The sequence below is a fragment of the Notothenia rossii genome (genome assembly GCF_949606895.1).
Source record: "Notothenia rossii genome assembly, chromosome: 10".
Taxonomy (NCBI): Eukaryota; Metazoa; Chordata; class Actinopteri; order Perciformes; family Nototheniidae; genus Notothenia; species Notothenia rossii.
In genome coordinates, this window is record NC_136908.1 from 11,895,183 (window position 1) to 11,911,439 (window position 16,257).

Below are 16,257 nucleotides of genomic sequence, written 5' to 3' on the forward strand. Positions count from 1 at the left end.
GAGCCGACATCCTCTTTGAATACTTCACATTAAAAATAATTCATGTTCACGGATGACATTTGAACCAAAATGTCTTCCGCCCATTGTATTAGACAGAAGGTAATATCTGTGCAGGTGTCTAAATTCTCCGTATAATGTGCATTTTCGGGCTAAAAGCAGAACTATTATTTCTTTGTGAGCTCACTGTGTGTTATTATCTGTCTGGCGCTGGTGCTCAGACAGAAGTGGCCCCTGAGTTAATGAACCGTTTTAAGACCTTTGATAAAGCCGAGTAAACGAAGGAACTAAAAAGTCCCTGTGACAGACAGATCATTTCAGTCTTTTGTTAGTTTTTATTTCAAAGAGCCTGTGCCTCTGGATAACATTTAACAAACCCTGAGCATACTCAAGTCATTCAAACTTTTGACTTGGACTATGGCAATATACAGCTGTCACAGATATAACTAAAGGGCTCTTTAATGACTTGAGTTACTTTGTCGTAGAAATCTTTATACATTCATTGTCTTATTTGAAATACTCTACTAAAGACCACATTATGCTTTTAGGGGATAACATATACTATAGTCAAAGATTGCAAGGAACTGTGTCAATTAATGGGAAATACATTAATCAAATCAACAGATCCAGTCTTGTCTTACTCAAATAAAGTATTTTTCTTATCATAAAACACTTGATACACACTCAATACTTGACAAAACGTTGGCTTTAAATGTTATTAATACTGGCTAGAGACCATCAAACCCAATGCCTCCGTCAGTGAGAAGTTTGTTCGTACTTCGGCTCTTCTGCGTGGTCTCTTTTTCATTTCGGACCAAAATCATCTTCCGTTCTGTCTGCATCCGCAGAAGCTACATTTAAGATCGTAGTCTTTGTTCATTCATCTTTTTCTCACTCGTAGTGCACACTCAGCTCTGTGTCCTCACCGCCAGGCAATGGTATCATTTTATCGTTGATCAATAATTAATATGAACGGTACGAAACAGAACAGCAAGTCAGCATGTGGAAGTAAAGGCACTGTTCAGCAAGAGTTTATATAAAGATATATTTCTAGTGTAAGAAAAGAAACACATGCCAAAACACAAATCGACGTATAAGCACTGTAAGAGATATTTCACTGCAAGCACATTGGTTTTAAGACAAACCATAATTCAATTAGAAATATTTGATAACGATAATACCCCAAAGCTTTAGGAGGAATTAGTTTACTTTATTCTGTCAACGTTGCTAACATCCAGTAGTTGAGAAAGAACAGCTTGCTTAACAGTGCAAACTGAAGAGCTTTTGTACAGTGAGGACAAGCAAAAGGGGAAACTACTTTCTGTTTGTCTGCCGAAACATTTCCCTGTGTGCACCAACAGCATTGTTTGGTGAAGACATCAAGCATTAAAGCCAGGGGAGCTTATCTAGTCTTGTGTAATGATTAGAAACGAATCCCTGGAATAACCAATAACAAGAAAACATATAAAACAAATGTCTAGGGAGAGATTTTTAAAGAGATAAAAGCTTTGACCATAACACATTAAAACAGCAGCGTGATGTCTATCAATCCCTGCTGTTTTTCATCCAACAGATCAAAGACGACAGCCTGAGATATATAAGAAGCTGAAAATGACTCTTAATGAGCAGACAGTTAAAACAGTGTGTGTGTGTGTGTGTGTGTGTGTGTGTGTGTGTGTGTGTGTGTGTGTGTGTGTGTGTGTGTGTGTGTGTGTGTGTGTGTGTGTGTGTGTGTGTGTGTGTGTGTGTGTGTGTGTGTGTGTGTGTGTGTGTGTGTGTGTGTGTACGGTACAATCATTGTGTGGTAGGCAATATATAACGAGATTCTGCTACCCTCTATGATATTCATATGGGACATGTAATCTTCTTCCCATAATGCCTTAGGGAGAAAGTGGCACCAAAGCTTCGTATTGATCTGAGCGAAGAGTGCAGGATTCAAGTCCACAGGGAAAACCCACAAAAACTCTGTAGCATATTTTAGATGGTATATAGGCCATACTTTCCTACTTAACATCACTTCCTCACCATTCGCTGAACACAAAACCACCCAACAGCTTGGTTCCCATTCAACGCTGCTGCAAGAGTGCACTGGGGGAGCAGACGATGGCGATTGCTCCCACATTACTCTTAAGTAACCACAGTCTGCATTGCAGGCCGCGAGTTTATCTTGGCTCTGACAAATTCTCAGTTTTTCTAAAGTGCTGACTCAAGCCCACCTCTGCTCTGCATCTATTTTCTCATTGAGTTTTCCCTGCACATCCAAAGGGTGATTTGTTGTGGGCAGCTCAATTTATAGCAAAAGCCTGAGGGAGTGTTGAGGTGAATATGGGAGGCCCTATCAGTTAGCAGCAGAAGACACCTCAGAAGTCTGATGGATCCATCATTTAAACTGCGCGAAGCAAGATAAACACCAGGGGGTTGACAGGAAATAGACCTCAACCTAAACGACTGGTAAGAAAAAAGATCCATCAGTAGACAGAACATACATTTGTCTTTTATGTGCTATCTCCTCTAATACCTGCTAATTTCCTTCTTAATGCTACATTAAGTGCTTTTGAATTTACAACCAAAAACAAAGACTTTGGAAAAGGTTCAAGGAGAAGGACTCTATAGTGAAAAGTTAAAACAAATCTGGTTCCTGCACCATACAAATAATAACAAGCGAGCTTTGACCCAATAACCCTAAGAATTGTGAGCTTTAGAAAACAGCAGTTGCAATAAAATCTTACTTTAAAAGTAAAACAACTTTCAAGTTTTATTCTCCAGCAAAGTAAAACAAAACAACATCCTTAACCTTGAAAGGTTGAGAAAACTCTAAGAGTAAATTGTCATAAAGGAAGCTTCCAGCTGGGGAGTTGAAAAGTGATCTCTAAATCGAAGTGTCTCACTCCTCTCCGATCATTCCACAGAGATTTATGGGCAAGTCGAGTGGACTGCCTGCCAAGTGGATCCTATTGCAGCTCTTTGTCACTCTAATACTAGAAATGTGGTTCTCATTAGATTAATGTCAAATGGAATTAAGGCTTGCATTTATTTTGTGCGACACCTCCTGACACCTTATGCCCATCTCATGGCCGAGCTGTCCGCTCACCTGCTTTGGCATAACAGCTACGATACAAGAAGAAAACTTAAAGGTCACCTATTGTGCAAAATCCACTTGTTCATGTCCTTCATACGTCAACATGTGTCCCCTCTGTGTAAAGAGATTCTGAAAGTTTCAGGAAAAAAGCTTCGCTCACTTTTTGTCCTGATCCATTTATATAAAAACCTGTTTGAAATGAGCTGATCAGATTTTGGCAACTTTATGATGTCATAACGATTTTTTGGCTTGTGTAACCATTAGCCAATAACCAACCAAGGTAACCCCCCCCCAACCTTATCACCCGAATCTCCTCCTAGAGCACCATTGTGTTCTTTTTAGGGCTGTAAACGCGTTAATAAAAAAAATTAACGCCACTAATTATTTTAACGAGATTAACGCATACATTTTTCCTCGGCCGCCCCAGTTTCAGAGCGCATCAAGTTTAAAATACCATCTATACAATCCAAGCACATTGCTGATGCCGACAGCCCCGCTCCTGCCGCCCGCTTGCAGCAAACCACACTTGAAAGTGTGCGGGGGAGACGCCTGGACACGTCTACGAGCAGCAAACTTTCAACAAAGATCACTAAATGGGTGGCGACAGCTTGCAGGCCAATTAACATTGTGGAGGTCGAGGGGCTGCGTGATATAATTCGGGTCGCATCCAACGACTGCACTTATGAATTGCCTTCCAGAGCCACCACTGTGTCAAAAATAGGCAACTTGTATGAAGTCCAAAAAGCGAAAGTAGAGGAGGATTTAAGAAAGACTTCCACAGTTGCGCTCACTGGAGATTATTGGACTTCACTCAGTAATGACAGTTACCTCGGGGTCACAGCGCATTATTTTGACCCACAGTGGAAACTTCAGTCTCATGCTTTGACAGTTATGAAAACAGAGGAGGGCATTTCGCCGAAAACTGCGCCAACGCCGACACACACGCACGCACGCGCACGCACGCACGCACGCACGCACGCACGCACGCACACACACACACACACACACACACACACACACACACACACACACACACACACACACACACACACACACACACACACACACACACACACACACACACACACACACACACACACACACACACACACACACACACACACACACACACACACACACACACACACACACACACACACACACACACACACACACACACACACACACACACACACACACACACACACACACACACACACACACACACACACACACACACACACACACACACACACACACACACACACACACCCACCCACACACACACACACACACACACACACACACACACACACACACACACACACCCACACACACACACACACACACACACACACACACACACACACACACACTTGAATTGAGGCGAATATTTGTAATGTTCAGAGGTTGTTGTGTTTAATATTCATGAGAATATTTGTCATCGTTCAAATGATAATAAACAAACATTTGCATAAAGCATATTTGTCCACTCATGTTGATAAGAGTATTAAAAACTTGAAAGATATCCCTCTATGGAACATTTAGAACAGATACAAAATGTGCGATTAATTTGCGATTAATCGCGATTAAATATTTCAATCGACTGACAGCCCTAGTTATTTTCAACCAAATATCTCTCAGAGGGGCGTGGGGAGTGGCTCCTTATTTTCATCTATAGTAAAAGACAGCGAATCAGCACATTTGAAACAGGGCTGAAACAACGGGGATTATGGGATGCTGCAATGATCTGTTTGGTGTTTGGAGCCAAACACTTCAGAGACATGTTTTATATATATCAGAGACCTATAATATATTGATTAAAAACAGTATAATAGGGGACCTTTAAGTTCAGCACAAGAATGGACTGAGCTGAACAGTAAGCAGAACACAAATGAAAGGATTTGTATAATAGTGTATTATTCTGCTTCTGTCTGTCACGCTTGGAGATTTGACACAGGAAGTTTAGTTATGGTATCTAGGGGGATCAACTTTCTCCTCATCACAGCTGAGGAGCATGACCTATAGCTGGGCCTATCAATGAAGTGTGTTTGTGTGTTCTGCTGAATGCACCACAAAATGTCAATAATCACATATCCTCACAACTACAGTGTAAACAGACACAGCATGGAGCTTAATTATGATCTATAATCCCTGTCAAATGGCAATCCCCTCTGGCATGTTGCACCGTTGACAGAGAGACAGCAGGCCACGACAGAGAGGCCAGGCTGGACAGTGATGTGCCCTCGTGAGACACAGAACTAATGACTGCATTCAGTGTCCTTTGTGTGTGTGTGTGACATTAGCCAGTATCTCTCTTGAGTGTGTGTATGAGCCGTGCCAAAACAGTGTAGCAAATCAAAACCACAACACATGCTTAAGGATTATCACTTTGCTGCTAACAGAAAGAGAGTGTGAAAAGAGTCAGAGACAGGGAGTGCGTAATGTCGAACTGACCATTAGGCCCATGCACTTATATGTGTGTTAATGTGTCTGTTAAATGCCCTTTCTGTTTGTTTCTATGTGTTTGTTTGTCTGTCGTGTTGTGTGTGTTTTGTGTGCATCTCTGCAAGCAACCTCACTGCCAGATGACTGCTGCCAAGGCAGAAATTACCGGGCTTCTCATTCCTGTTTCAGTGCCAGGCGTGAAAAAGAACAACTCTGCGCTAAAACTCAGTACCCAGGAGCAAATATATGCTCACACAAACACACATCTAATCAACTCGAAACACATTGTGGGCTGCCTTGAGAAACTGTAAGACTCACATCAAACAGAACAAAAACTAATAATGTCTTACGATCCTATCGTCTTGCCTAGGCCAATAGTGAAATGAATAAGTAAACAATGATATAAATATGCATACAAACAGGGCATTGTATATTCAGTCAGAAGAACTGAATAAACTTGGCGGAACAATTCAAAAATAGTTGAGAGGCGTGTAATCACTGACACACATCTGCTATAAATGATAGGACAAACAGATACAAATAAAAAAAATATGGGAAGAAATTAGGGAAAAAGTAAATACTGGTGGTTTAAGTATTGAGATAAGTGAAAGGATGGAGAACCAAAGGTGTCCCTCTTGTAAACGCTAGCCTGAGGCAGCTCTCTTTACAAAGTGGCCTGCAGCACTCAACAGCTGCCACCGCTGAACTTCCTGGCAAAGACAATATGGATGCATAGATGATCTTATCTAACCTGCCAAAAAGCAATACCCACAAAGGATTTGAATTTTTCTTCCAGCAAGAATTGCAAGTAAATCATTATTTCATGTGACAGCTGATTCCCTTCAAGTAAAACATTTCAGTTCGGAGCTTCGCATTCAGGTAAAAGAGACACACTTGAAGTAAAAGCTGGTGTTGATGACAGCGTGTGAGATTAAACATAATGTAACAAGTGAACAAGGCAATTACATGGCTTCCACTCTCAGAAGTTTCTCCCTAAACTCGACCTTACAAACACGCTCAATGAAGTATTCAAAGTCCAAAGGGAGTGAACTCGTAATATGAACTGTCAAACCCGGTGAGGTAATCAGAAATAACAGAGGCAGAGAAAGAAAACATAAAAAAAGGGGATGATCTTTTACTTTTCCCCCGTGGAGCTCCCAATTTAAGCTGAGGCCACGCTGTACCTGAGACGAGATGAGATGGCGTTCATAAGGGACTCCGAGTCATTACCATCACCTTGGAATAAAACATTTGCGACGGCAGACCAGGGGAACAAAACCGCAAGGATTCGGCGGCTCAATTGAAATGCATTGTGCAATTAACTTTATAATCTGTTTACAAATGAGGTCTACCCTGCTGCAATCTCTGGAGTGTGTGGGTGTGTATTTGTATGCAGGGGGAGTGTGTTTGCGTACTCAACATGAATACATTCTCACTTTGGGGTGAGGACACCTTTATTAAAAAATGAAGGTTTATAACCCGTATGGAAACTGGATATAAATGGTTATAAATGACAAGAATGTACATTAGCTGTGGAAATGAGAGCGCTACACAAAATGTGTGTTTGTGAGATTAATGTGTGCAGATCATTATGTTATCAGAAAGCAGAGAAAAAGCAAGACGGATGAAAAAGAAAAGGGAGAAAGGGAGTGTTGTGTGAGTTTGAAAATGGGGCATTTTTCCAGCATTAAATGATTTATTGAAATGAGCTAAAATAGTTTAGCATCTGAGAAAAGACAGACTAAAAGCATTTGCCTACACATTAGAGAAAAGATGGGTGTAATTAGGCAGCCTTAGTGTCCTCCCTCTGAATTTTTTTAAGTAGATCTAATATCACGCAGCCTGTGACGGCCAGGGAGTGATGTGATTACGCTCATCTGAAATATGTGTGTGCACGCAGGCGTTAAAAGTCCAACATGGTTTTGTCTCGAGAGAACTCGCCCTTACTCCCCCTCCCCCCCCAAAACAAACACGCGTCTGTTCTCTTTCTCCACCCAGTCTGTCCGTTGTCAGTTTGTGTTCATTTAAACACTTTAGCTCGTCCGACATTTGAAATGGCTTACAATTTAACCAGAAAGTAAATAGGGTTTAAATCGATGTTGTAGTTGAGTGAAGAAAACATGTTGCTGCAGTACACTGCCTAACACAATTTAAAGTTTTGTTAAAGCATCCATTTTTGATGTCTTATTGGTTTTTCTCCCGTCTGCATTGCTGCCTCTCCTCAGTGCAGAGCGAAGCTATAAACATCACAGCGGAGTAGCCAGCATTGCTATCACAGCAACATGCCATTGTTCTGCAGTGTCAAATAAATGCTTTTGTTTTAGAATGGGGCTTTGGATGCTGCGTGCTCCCTCCTGTGGAAAACTGCTGATTATATCTGCATGCAGAAGTGATGCTGGCTGGAAAACACTTCCCTCTGTTCACCGCACTTTACATTCTGATGGGATTTACTTTAAAGGTTTGATTGGTGTTGATGGTTCCCATAGCCTTTGTTATTAGACCGTTATTGGCATTGACAGTCACCTGAGAACTTATCACAGTCCAATTCAGTTCCAGCTGGGTTTTTTTCACGTTTAAATAACGCTTCAGAGCCAAAAAGAAAAACATTAGAAGGCACATTTAATTGTTTGTCCTGGAGCATGGGATGTGGTGTTACGTGAACGCACATATGAAATTAGAAAAGATATTTGAGAGAGGCGGTAAGCCCTGGAGGTTTTTAGAAAATGAAAAATAAAACAACATTATACAAGATCCCGCCATCGGGAAAGAATACATTTTTTTCCTTCATTTTCAGAATTGATGGTGTATTGTGAGTCACAAATTGTGACATGATAAAAAATCTAATTTAACTATGCATAAGAAATGTGATTCTCTTTATGTCCCCGACACAGCAGCTCCAGGCTGAATTAAAAGCACAGCTAACGTCATTTGTTTTTTGAGAGCTTCTGAGCTGAGAACTTTTAAGTTACATAACAGACAAATGTAAATAACAATTAGTAATAATTAAATGTATAAGAGCAGGGCGATGTGTCCAGATATAGACTAAGATACGAGCTATTCACTCGTGTCTACCGTAATCACACTCAAGGGACACAACTGGTAGTTTTTTTATATGACAAGCAAAACCAAAACAAAACAAAAATAAATGAAAAACAGAGAATCTCAAGGTTCAAGGCCTTGAAGCCTTGAACCTTGAGAATCTCAGATTAGCCTGCAGGCAGTAAAACTTATCGTATCCCAGATAAGAAAAATCCCAGATAAGAGTCGGACTGAAGTCCAAGTCCGGCTCCTTTGAAGATAAGCCAGAAAGCTTGTCTGAGATATATGACAGGCAGACGTAAGAGATGACACAAGCTCCATCACGCAAGATATGACTGGGGGAAATGATGAAAAATGACCCTAAATACCTCAGAATGCCCATCATTTTATTTATTGAGGGGCACAAAATGTCCAAGAAATGTAGAATTTGTTTAATGCATCATTCAGTGCCATACACTGTATGCAGTCATTACTATCCCCCCCCTAAATGTTGTAAATAACCCCATATTTTTGACAGTGGGGGCAACATTTTCCTCCTTTTTTTGAATATTAGAAAGTACCCGGCATGTAACAGACGAGATGGACTTTAGAAAGTAACATTATGAGACAAAAGTGTAGAGAGTGTTGCCTGCACCACAATAAGTGTCACTATGTAGTTGTACAGAGGAAGGTAGTGATTGAGCCCTAATGGAAAAACACACATAGCCACCCTGGCCTCTCCACTTAAAAGGAGGGAGGTTTGTGTATGCGCGAGTGACCACCGGCCAGATAATGATGACCCATAATGCATTATGTGGCGATGGGAGTTGGGAAATCAGACATATGGTCGTGTTGGATAGAGTGGGATGGTGAGAAAACACGGGCAGAGGCATAAAGAGGAGAGAGGCACAGAGGGGATTTGAGTTGAGAGAGCATGTTCGTGTCAGAAAATGACGATGAGGTAACGGGCGATGGGAGAAGAGAAAAGAAGAGAGGGAATAGAAGGGAAAGTTTTACCATGTCAATGAGGTTCTCCTGGATCCGGTTCAGTGTGGTTCTCAGTCTGCTGCTGATAAGGCCCAGACCCGATGACTCATACTGTAAGAATACACACACACACACACACACACACACACACACACACACACACACACACACACACACACACACACACACACACACACACACACACACACACACACACACACACACACACACACACACACACACACACACACACACACACACACACACACACACACACACACACACACACACACACACACACACACACACACACACACACACACACACACACAGTTAGTTTCTTCACTGTGCAGAAACACCTCCCTTCACAAGAAGATTCACTTCAGCAGAGTGTGAAAGCAGGACAACATCTGCTTTCATCCCACGTAGAAGAATGCTAAAGAACCTTTACTTTCTGCTTCTACTTCGGTGTTTTGCAAAAAAGGGACGACTTACTGGGAGAAAAAGACATCGAAATGACACTATCACACCTGCTACAAGAGATGACAGGCGAGAGGTAAAAGGGGGGCGTAAAGAGGGAGATAGCACGGCAAACTCGACATCTAAATGCTTCTGAAATCACTTTCAGAAGTGTTTGATGTCACTTGAGAAAGCAGCTCACGCACACTTTAAGGGCTTTAACTCAACCACACTGTACGTTTTTATATATATAATTCGGAAAAGTCTAAAATCACTCCAAAGATCTACTCTTACCAAGCAGGCAGGGCCCACCACCCGGGCGGGGCCCACGTCTCTGCCTAAATGAGTCGGCAAAGACGGGCTTGGGACAGGCTATGGATGGCGAATGGGCAGCAGGAAGGGAAAACAAGAAGCAAAATCTCAAATTATAAAAAGAACACTGTGGAGGAAGTAATACAAAAATGGGGAAAGGAGGCACAAAGAAGGAAGCAAACAAAGAAACAATAATTACAGTAATAACATAAGTGCGGCTTCACCGGTCACACACAATAATAGAACTAATGGATGTTATTACACACACACATCTCTGTTCTAGCATAAACTAGCTATCAGCCTGGTAAGGCAACGTCCGCTTGTTAATAGACTTTGTTACCGGAATACGAAGCATCCTTCTTTGAGTCCACACATTACCTTCTGATTCGTTCTGAGAGGGAGACATACCGTACTCCCTGTTCCACAATGTTCCTTGCACATCTCTCAGATGAGATACAACGCGGCGTGGGGATGTTTGAGACCGTCCTTGAGAAGTTCAGTTTACACATCACCTTAAGTTTTTCACAGCCTGTGAAATCGGTTGTATCATTTCTTCTGTGTTTTTCCTAGGTTAGAAACAATAACCTTTAGATTTCCTCAGAGATAAGCCCGGTGATGTCCTCGGGGTTATCTGGGCTTGGAGTGAAAACTTTTTTAACGGTAGGTTTGTGGAGTTTAAAAGATGTGGGCACTTTGGAAGCAGCCGGGAGAGAAACTGGAGTGTTGCGTTATGGGAAATGAATAATCAAAGTGTTTTTGGGCATTTGGACCCGTACTGAATCCCCTTTAATTACTTGGTCCTTAATCTAAGGAGTTAAATAACCCTGCATTAGAGGTTTCAGTTGTAAATTCAACTTTAAACTAACCTGAGGACCAGAAGATAGTTGTCTTTTAGTTAGTCTTACTTCAGACTGTTTTACAATCTGAAGAAGAAAGAAACAAAACACCTTTGTTTAGTATTCATTCAAATCTGCGTCACAGGAGATTTTGAAGGTGTAAACACTTTGAGTTGCTGATGTGCATGTGAGATGAGCATCACCCATTGTGAAGAACTGTCTGCGCTATTCAGGAGTCGAGAATCAAAAAAGAACTATTTCTTGCATTACTGCTCATTTCTCAGAAAAGCATCAGATACTTTTTCGATCTGCTCTCTTTCTCTCAAAACACCCTTCCTACTGCATCGTTACGGTACCCAACTTCTCTCTCTTATCTTTCTTAGCCATCATAAAGCAAAGTACATTTTCTTCCATCTTAATGTCCCCTCCTTTACATCTTCATCCTACGTTTGGTTCATCGTGTATTTCCTCGATTTTTTGTTCGAAAAGACAAATTAAATATCAACATTTCCCAATGGGGGAAAAAAAAACGTTTTTTTCACCCTGCTTATCTCAGTCCCCACATCACAACGTCTGCTTATTTATACAGATGGAGGATCTGTGTACACAATGCATCTTTATCATATGTGTGACAGGGTAAATGGTGCTGCTTGACGGGGTTAATATACACAGATAATGGGCTATTTACCCTCTTGAATATTAATGTGACCTATTACTCTTCAAGTGGAGGAGTCAAGCAGCTCCATCTTGATTCCAGCGGTGTAAAGAGAGCCAAGCCTAGGTCAGAATAACAGCATATGTGCATAGCAATTCCTTAAGCGTTTTAAAGATTTATAGGGGCATTAGCATTTTACTGTAGGTGCCTCTTTGAGTAGGCATATTAATGAAATGGGTCGGCACATGATATCACATTTAATGAGCACTAGAGGTATGATGGAGAAAGAGCAAGTTAGAGTTTCAGAAAGATGGAGACAGAGAGATACATGTGTATGAGAATAAAAGCAGAAGGGATGAAAGGTGAGCAATGCTGTGTGAAAGGAGCAGAACGTGTCAGATTTAGGATGCTGTGGGACAAAAGATGAAATAAGGAAGTGTGGAAAGGCACAAAAGGGCATTGGAGTGATGAGAATACAAGCATGAAGACAAAGAGAACTCACATACTGTACACTCAACAATAGGTCAGCGGAAGACATATGAGAAAAGTGACCTTTTGACAAGTTGTCAATACATAACAAGTGTTTCACCATTCCTCATCTCCCAGTGGCACACACACTAACAGCCATAATGTGTAGTAAAGCCGCCGAGCGTTCATCCTCTTTATCTCTTCCACCTCGCTAGGACAGAAGTCATTTTGTTGCCATCATTACCACATTCCCCGAGGGGGGATACTGACACAAATGATGTTTTCTTTCTTTGTGAGGCACATTATAAATGACATGATAGTCTTTAGATGGAGCGGGGGGAAGTGGTCTCGCACACTGTAAGCTATCGTTCAACTTAAATGTGTACTGATATTGCAAAGGGCGATGAGAACAGATGGAAACAGGGGTTATTGTCTCACTGTATATCATCTAATAAACATATAAATGCAAAAATCCATCTTTTGAAATAAATGCAAGCAATTATCTTCAAGCATCATGCAGCAGAAGTAATATTATGTACCTGCAGGCATTCCAAGACAAACAACTCCTGATTACTTGTGATAGTCCACATGCTCACATTCTTTTATTTTTAGTAGCCCTGATGCACAACCTTGCTTGCTGTTTTTGTGCACTTTTTTATGGCTTTTCTTTCGGAAAAGAAATGACAGGAAATGAGGGGAGAGATAGATGGGAACGAAATGCCGAACTTAAATTGTGAAGGCTGCTAAACACTGATGGAAATCCTAAACCTCAAGCCCAATACAGCACTCTAATCCCTATCATAATATTAATAATCTATACCCTAATTTGCTCCTTTGAGTATTTCGCAGTGATAACTGTTACATGTCTAATATGTAATTGGAAAGCGCTTAGAGTGCCTTGAAAAGCGCTCTAAATAAAAATGTAATGAATTATTATTATTAATCGTTTCCTCTGTATAGCCCACACAACAACAGCCTATTTCACATTTAGATTCAACAGTATACACTACAGCCTCGTTCTCAGAGTCAACGTGCAACAAGAAAATGAAAAAATTAGTATTATATACAACGGATGATGGCAAAGTAGGTTCTTCAGGTGAAGTATGTTCCTAGCATGCAAGGATAAAGGACCCGAGAGTACATAACATACTCTAGTCGGTGTGTGTTGAACTCAAGGTTATAACTTCGGTCTATTCTATAGTATGGTTACAGTGCAAACCATGACATTGCTCTTCAACATAAGAAGTTCTATATTTATGTCATGAAAAGTACCATATGCTTTAGAAATACTGTACCATGTCATTCCGTCCGAAGAAGGTGTAAACAGCATACAGGTAGTAGTCAAAGAGCTGCGACACACAGTGGATGACATCGAAGGCGATCGGCTTCAGAATGCTCATCATCTGCATATACTTCCCTGTTTAGAGTTGATCGAAAATAAACAGTTATCAGACATTTCATCTTTATAAACAGATTCTGCAGTCTTATGAAGAATCAGTAGGCAACTGGATAAGATTTTGCTGACAGAAGCATTGTGGTTTCCATTTGATGTTGGCGAAGCATTGACCAGTCCCCTATAAGCAGGCTTTGGTTGAATAATAAATAGAGGGTGAAAGAGGGGCTGAAATGCAATCTGGGAACTCATCGGCTCAGGTCTGATGATGAGTATTTAGGTACGTTTAAAACTAAACTGGCTACTGGACCCCGACAGTGTTTCCGTCAGACCAGGGCTGAGAGGGCGTCCACCCGAGAGCGTCCCTTATAGATACTGTCTTTTTACGTTAGCGAGCCGGATCATTTGGCTCGGCTCTCTTAAAGCGCCGGCTCTCTCGGCTCCCAAACGGCTCTTCATGTTACCGCAGTTTACCACGAAGCCTCAGTTTCGCCGCTGCGAGGCTCTGGTGCTCGCAGCTCACGCGCGTGCTCTACTAAAACCCCCCCACTCATCGCGTCCAAATCGCGCACGTTCCGTGTTGTCCTGTAGCAGGCACCTTCGATGTCGGGGAATCGATCTTCAATACTCCGAAAAGAATCCCACCAGACTCCTTTGCCCCTCCAACAGCGGGATGTCCTGGTCCTTTTTCCTTTTCGTCATTTCAACTGATAAAAACTCTCGATCATCTCTCAAATTATTTATATTTTTGGACGCACTCGGCTTGCGTTTGAATAAGGCCGTTAAATGACGGCAAGAAGCCCCCCTGGCGGAAACGCTGGACCCCGATATTTCCAAGTTTGTTGGACAAGCTTTACCTTTCCTGGTTGCATCCCAGGGGAAACATATTAGATTTAATTTAGGTTAGTGTACCGGTAAGTGATTTCTATAATCCTATATCAGTTTACAATAAATTAAATGCTTTTGTTCCTAAGTACATCTTATAGAGGATTAAAACTACAGGAAGTTAATCATGGTGGCAATACATCCTTTAGGAAACAACTTTAGAAGGAACACATTTCATTTGCATATGCTCTGCGGCAATGATTCAATTCAGCAGGAAGGTAATAAAAGCAATAAGTAGAGAGTAACAGGGGTGTAACAAGGTTACCATTGACTCAGAACGGATGAATGATGGGGGCAAAAAGAAGAAGGTATACACTCAATCTAGCTGGCTTTGCCACCGAGACCACGCTTTGTCTCTCACACTCATTTTTCACCCCCTGTTCTTTTGAATTCTGCACAAGGAACTCAGGGAGCAATCTAACTCCATCAGAGAGCTGCACAGACTGGATTAAAAGTGATTGTTTGAAATCAAACTTCGGTTTTTCACTCAGTTTGCCACTTAAAGTTTTGCCACATAGCTCTAAGTCAATATTACCAATTTTCTGGAGAAAAGATAAAGGAAAGCAAGTATTCTTCTGTGTGTTTGGAAGTAAGTTACAGCAGATCTGTAGCAGTTATTAAATAAATTCATAGAGCAGCAGAACGTTTATTCAGCCATACAACCACACAGGAAAGACAACTGCCAGGTTTGATTCCATTTCACACATCACGAAGGTCACATCACGAAGAAGGAAGACGTCTCTGAAGTCACGTCACTAAGACATGTTAGCACCTCTTTGGAAACGAAAGGTCAGGGCTTGGGGTGAAGGCTAACCATTGCAAGTTCAGCTCAGTCACACAGGGAACATCAGACACGTGTACCGACCACATTGAACTGTTGGTGAACAAATAGAGAGTTCAGCAAGCAAGGGAGGACGTATGCAGAGGCGCTGTCTGGTCTACTCTCAAGGAGCAGTAAGTGGTACAGTGTGCAGGCCCGGTTCTACGGGGGTGCATAAGGGTGCATTGCACCCTCAGTTGAGTCGTTATGCACCCTCATTTCAAAAATGTAAAGTGAAAAAAAAATAAAAGTGAAAAATATTACATATATTATAGCAATAATAGTAGTAATAATAACAGTAATTATAATAATAATATAGTTCAAATAAAATCAATTGTAAGTGTGGTTAAATAACATTGTCTGCTGCATTTATTTGGTCAATTTAAACGGTAAGTAACGTTATTATGTCAGGTGCGCGTGACCTGTGCCGCTGCGCGTTTGTCATCTGCAAGGTGCTTACACAGCAGTCAATGATGGACAGAAAATGGTTAAAACAACCAGCCCTTATCGCCAGCAGTAACACTGCATCTACTGCAGGTAATAACAGTTCAGATCATGGGGACATTACGTTATCCGCGGACACTGTGGTGGACACTGTGGTGGACACTAACGTCCTCCCGCCCGACTTGCCGGCTTTGCCCACGTAGGCGGAGCAGCTGCAGCCGTCTTCGTTGCCCCAAACACAGCCACCCCTCAGCGGCCCGCAAGTGCCAGAGGACCTCGGCAAAACAGAGCCTGCCCAGGTATATTTAAAAAAGTACCCAACTCGCCTGTACAGAGTGGGGTAAGGCGCTCATTTTGCAGCTCATGGTTTCAAAACAGAGATTGGCTGGAATATTCATGTACAAAAGATGCCATCTTCTGCTATGCATGAAGACATTTCGGTCTTAAAAGGGGAGT

At 41.6% G+C, this 16,257-nt stretch overlaps 1 protein-coding gene across 2 annotated transcripts in view; it reads right to left on the reverse strand.

Annotated features, from left to right (window-relative positions):
- Positions 1-16,257, reverse strand: part of vps50 (VPS50 subunit of EARP/GARPII complex) — a 102,513-nt gene that overhangs the window by 20,638 nt on the left and 65,618 nt on the right. The window contains exons 21-23 of one of the 2 annotated variants that reach the window (XM_079653231.1): positions 13,555-13,676; positions 10,283-10,360; positions 9,560-9,640 (exon numbers count right to left, since the gene is read on the reverse strand). In XM_079653231.1, coding sequence (XP_079509357.1) covers positions 9,560-9,640; positions 10,283-10,360; positions 13,555-13,676 — 281 coding nt within the window. The remainder of the gene's footprint in view (positions 1-9,559; positions 9,641-10,282; positions 10,361-13,554; positions 13,677-16,257) is intronic. The other variant, XM_079653232.1, reaches the window with a different exon arrangement.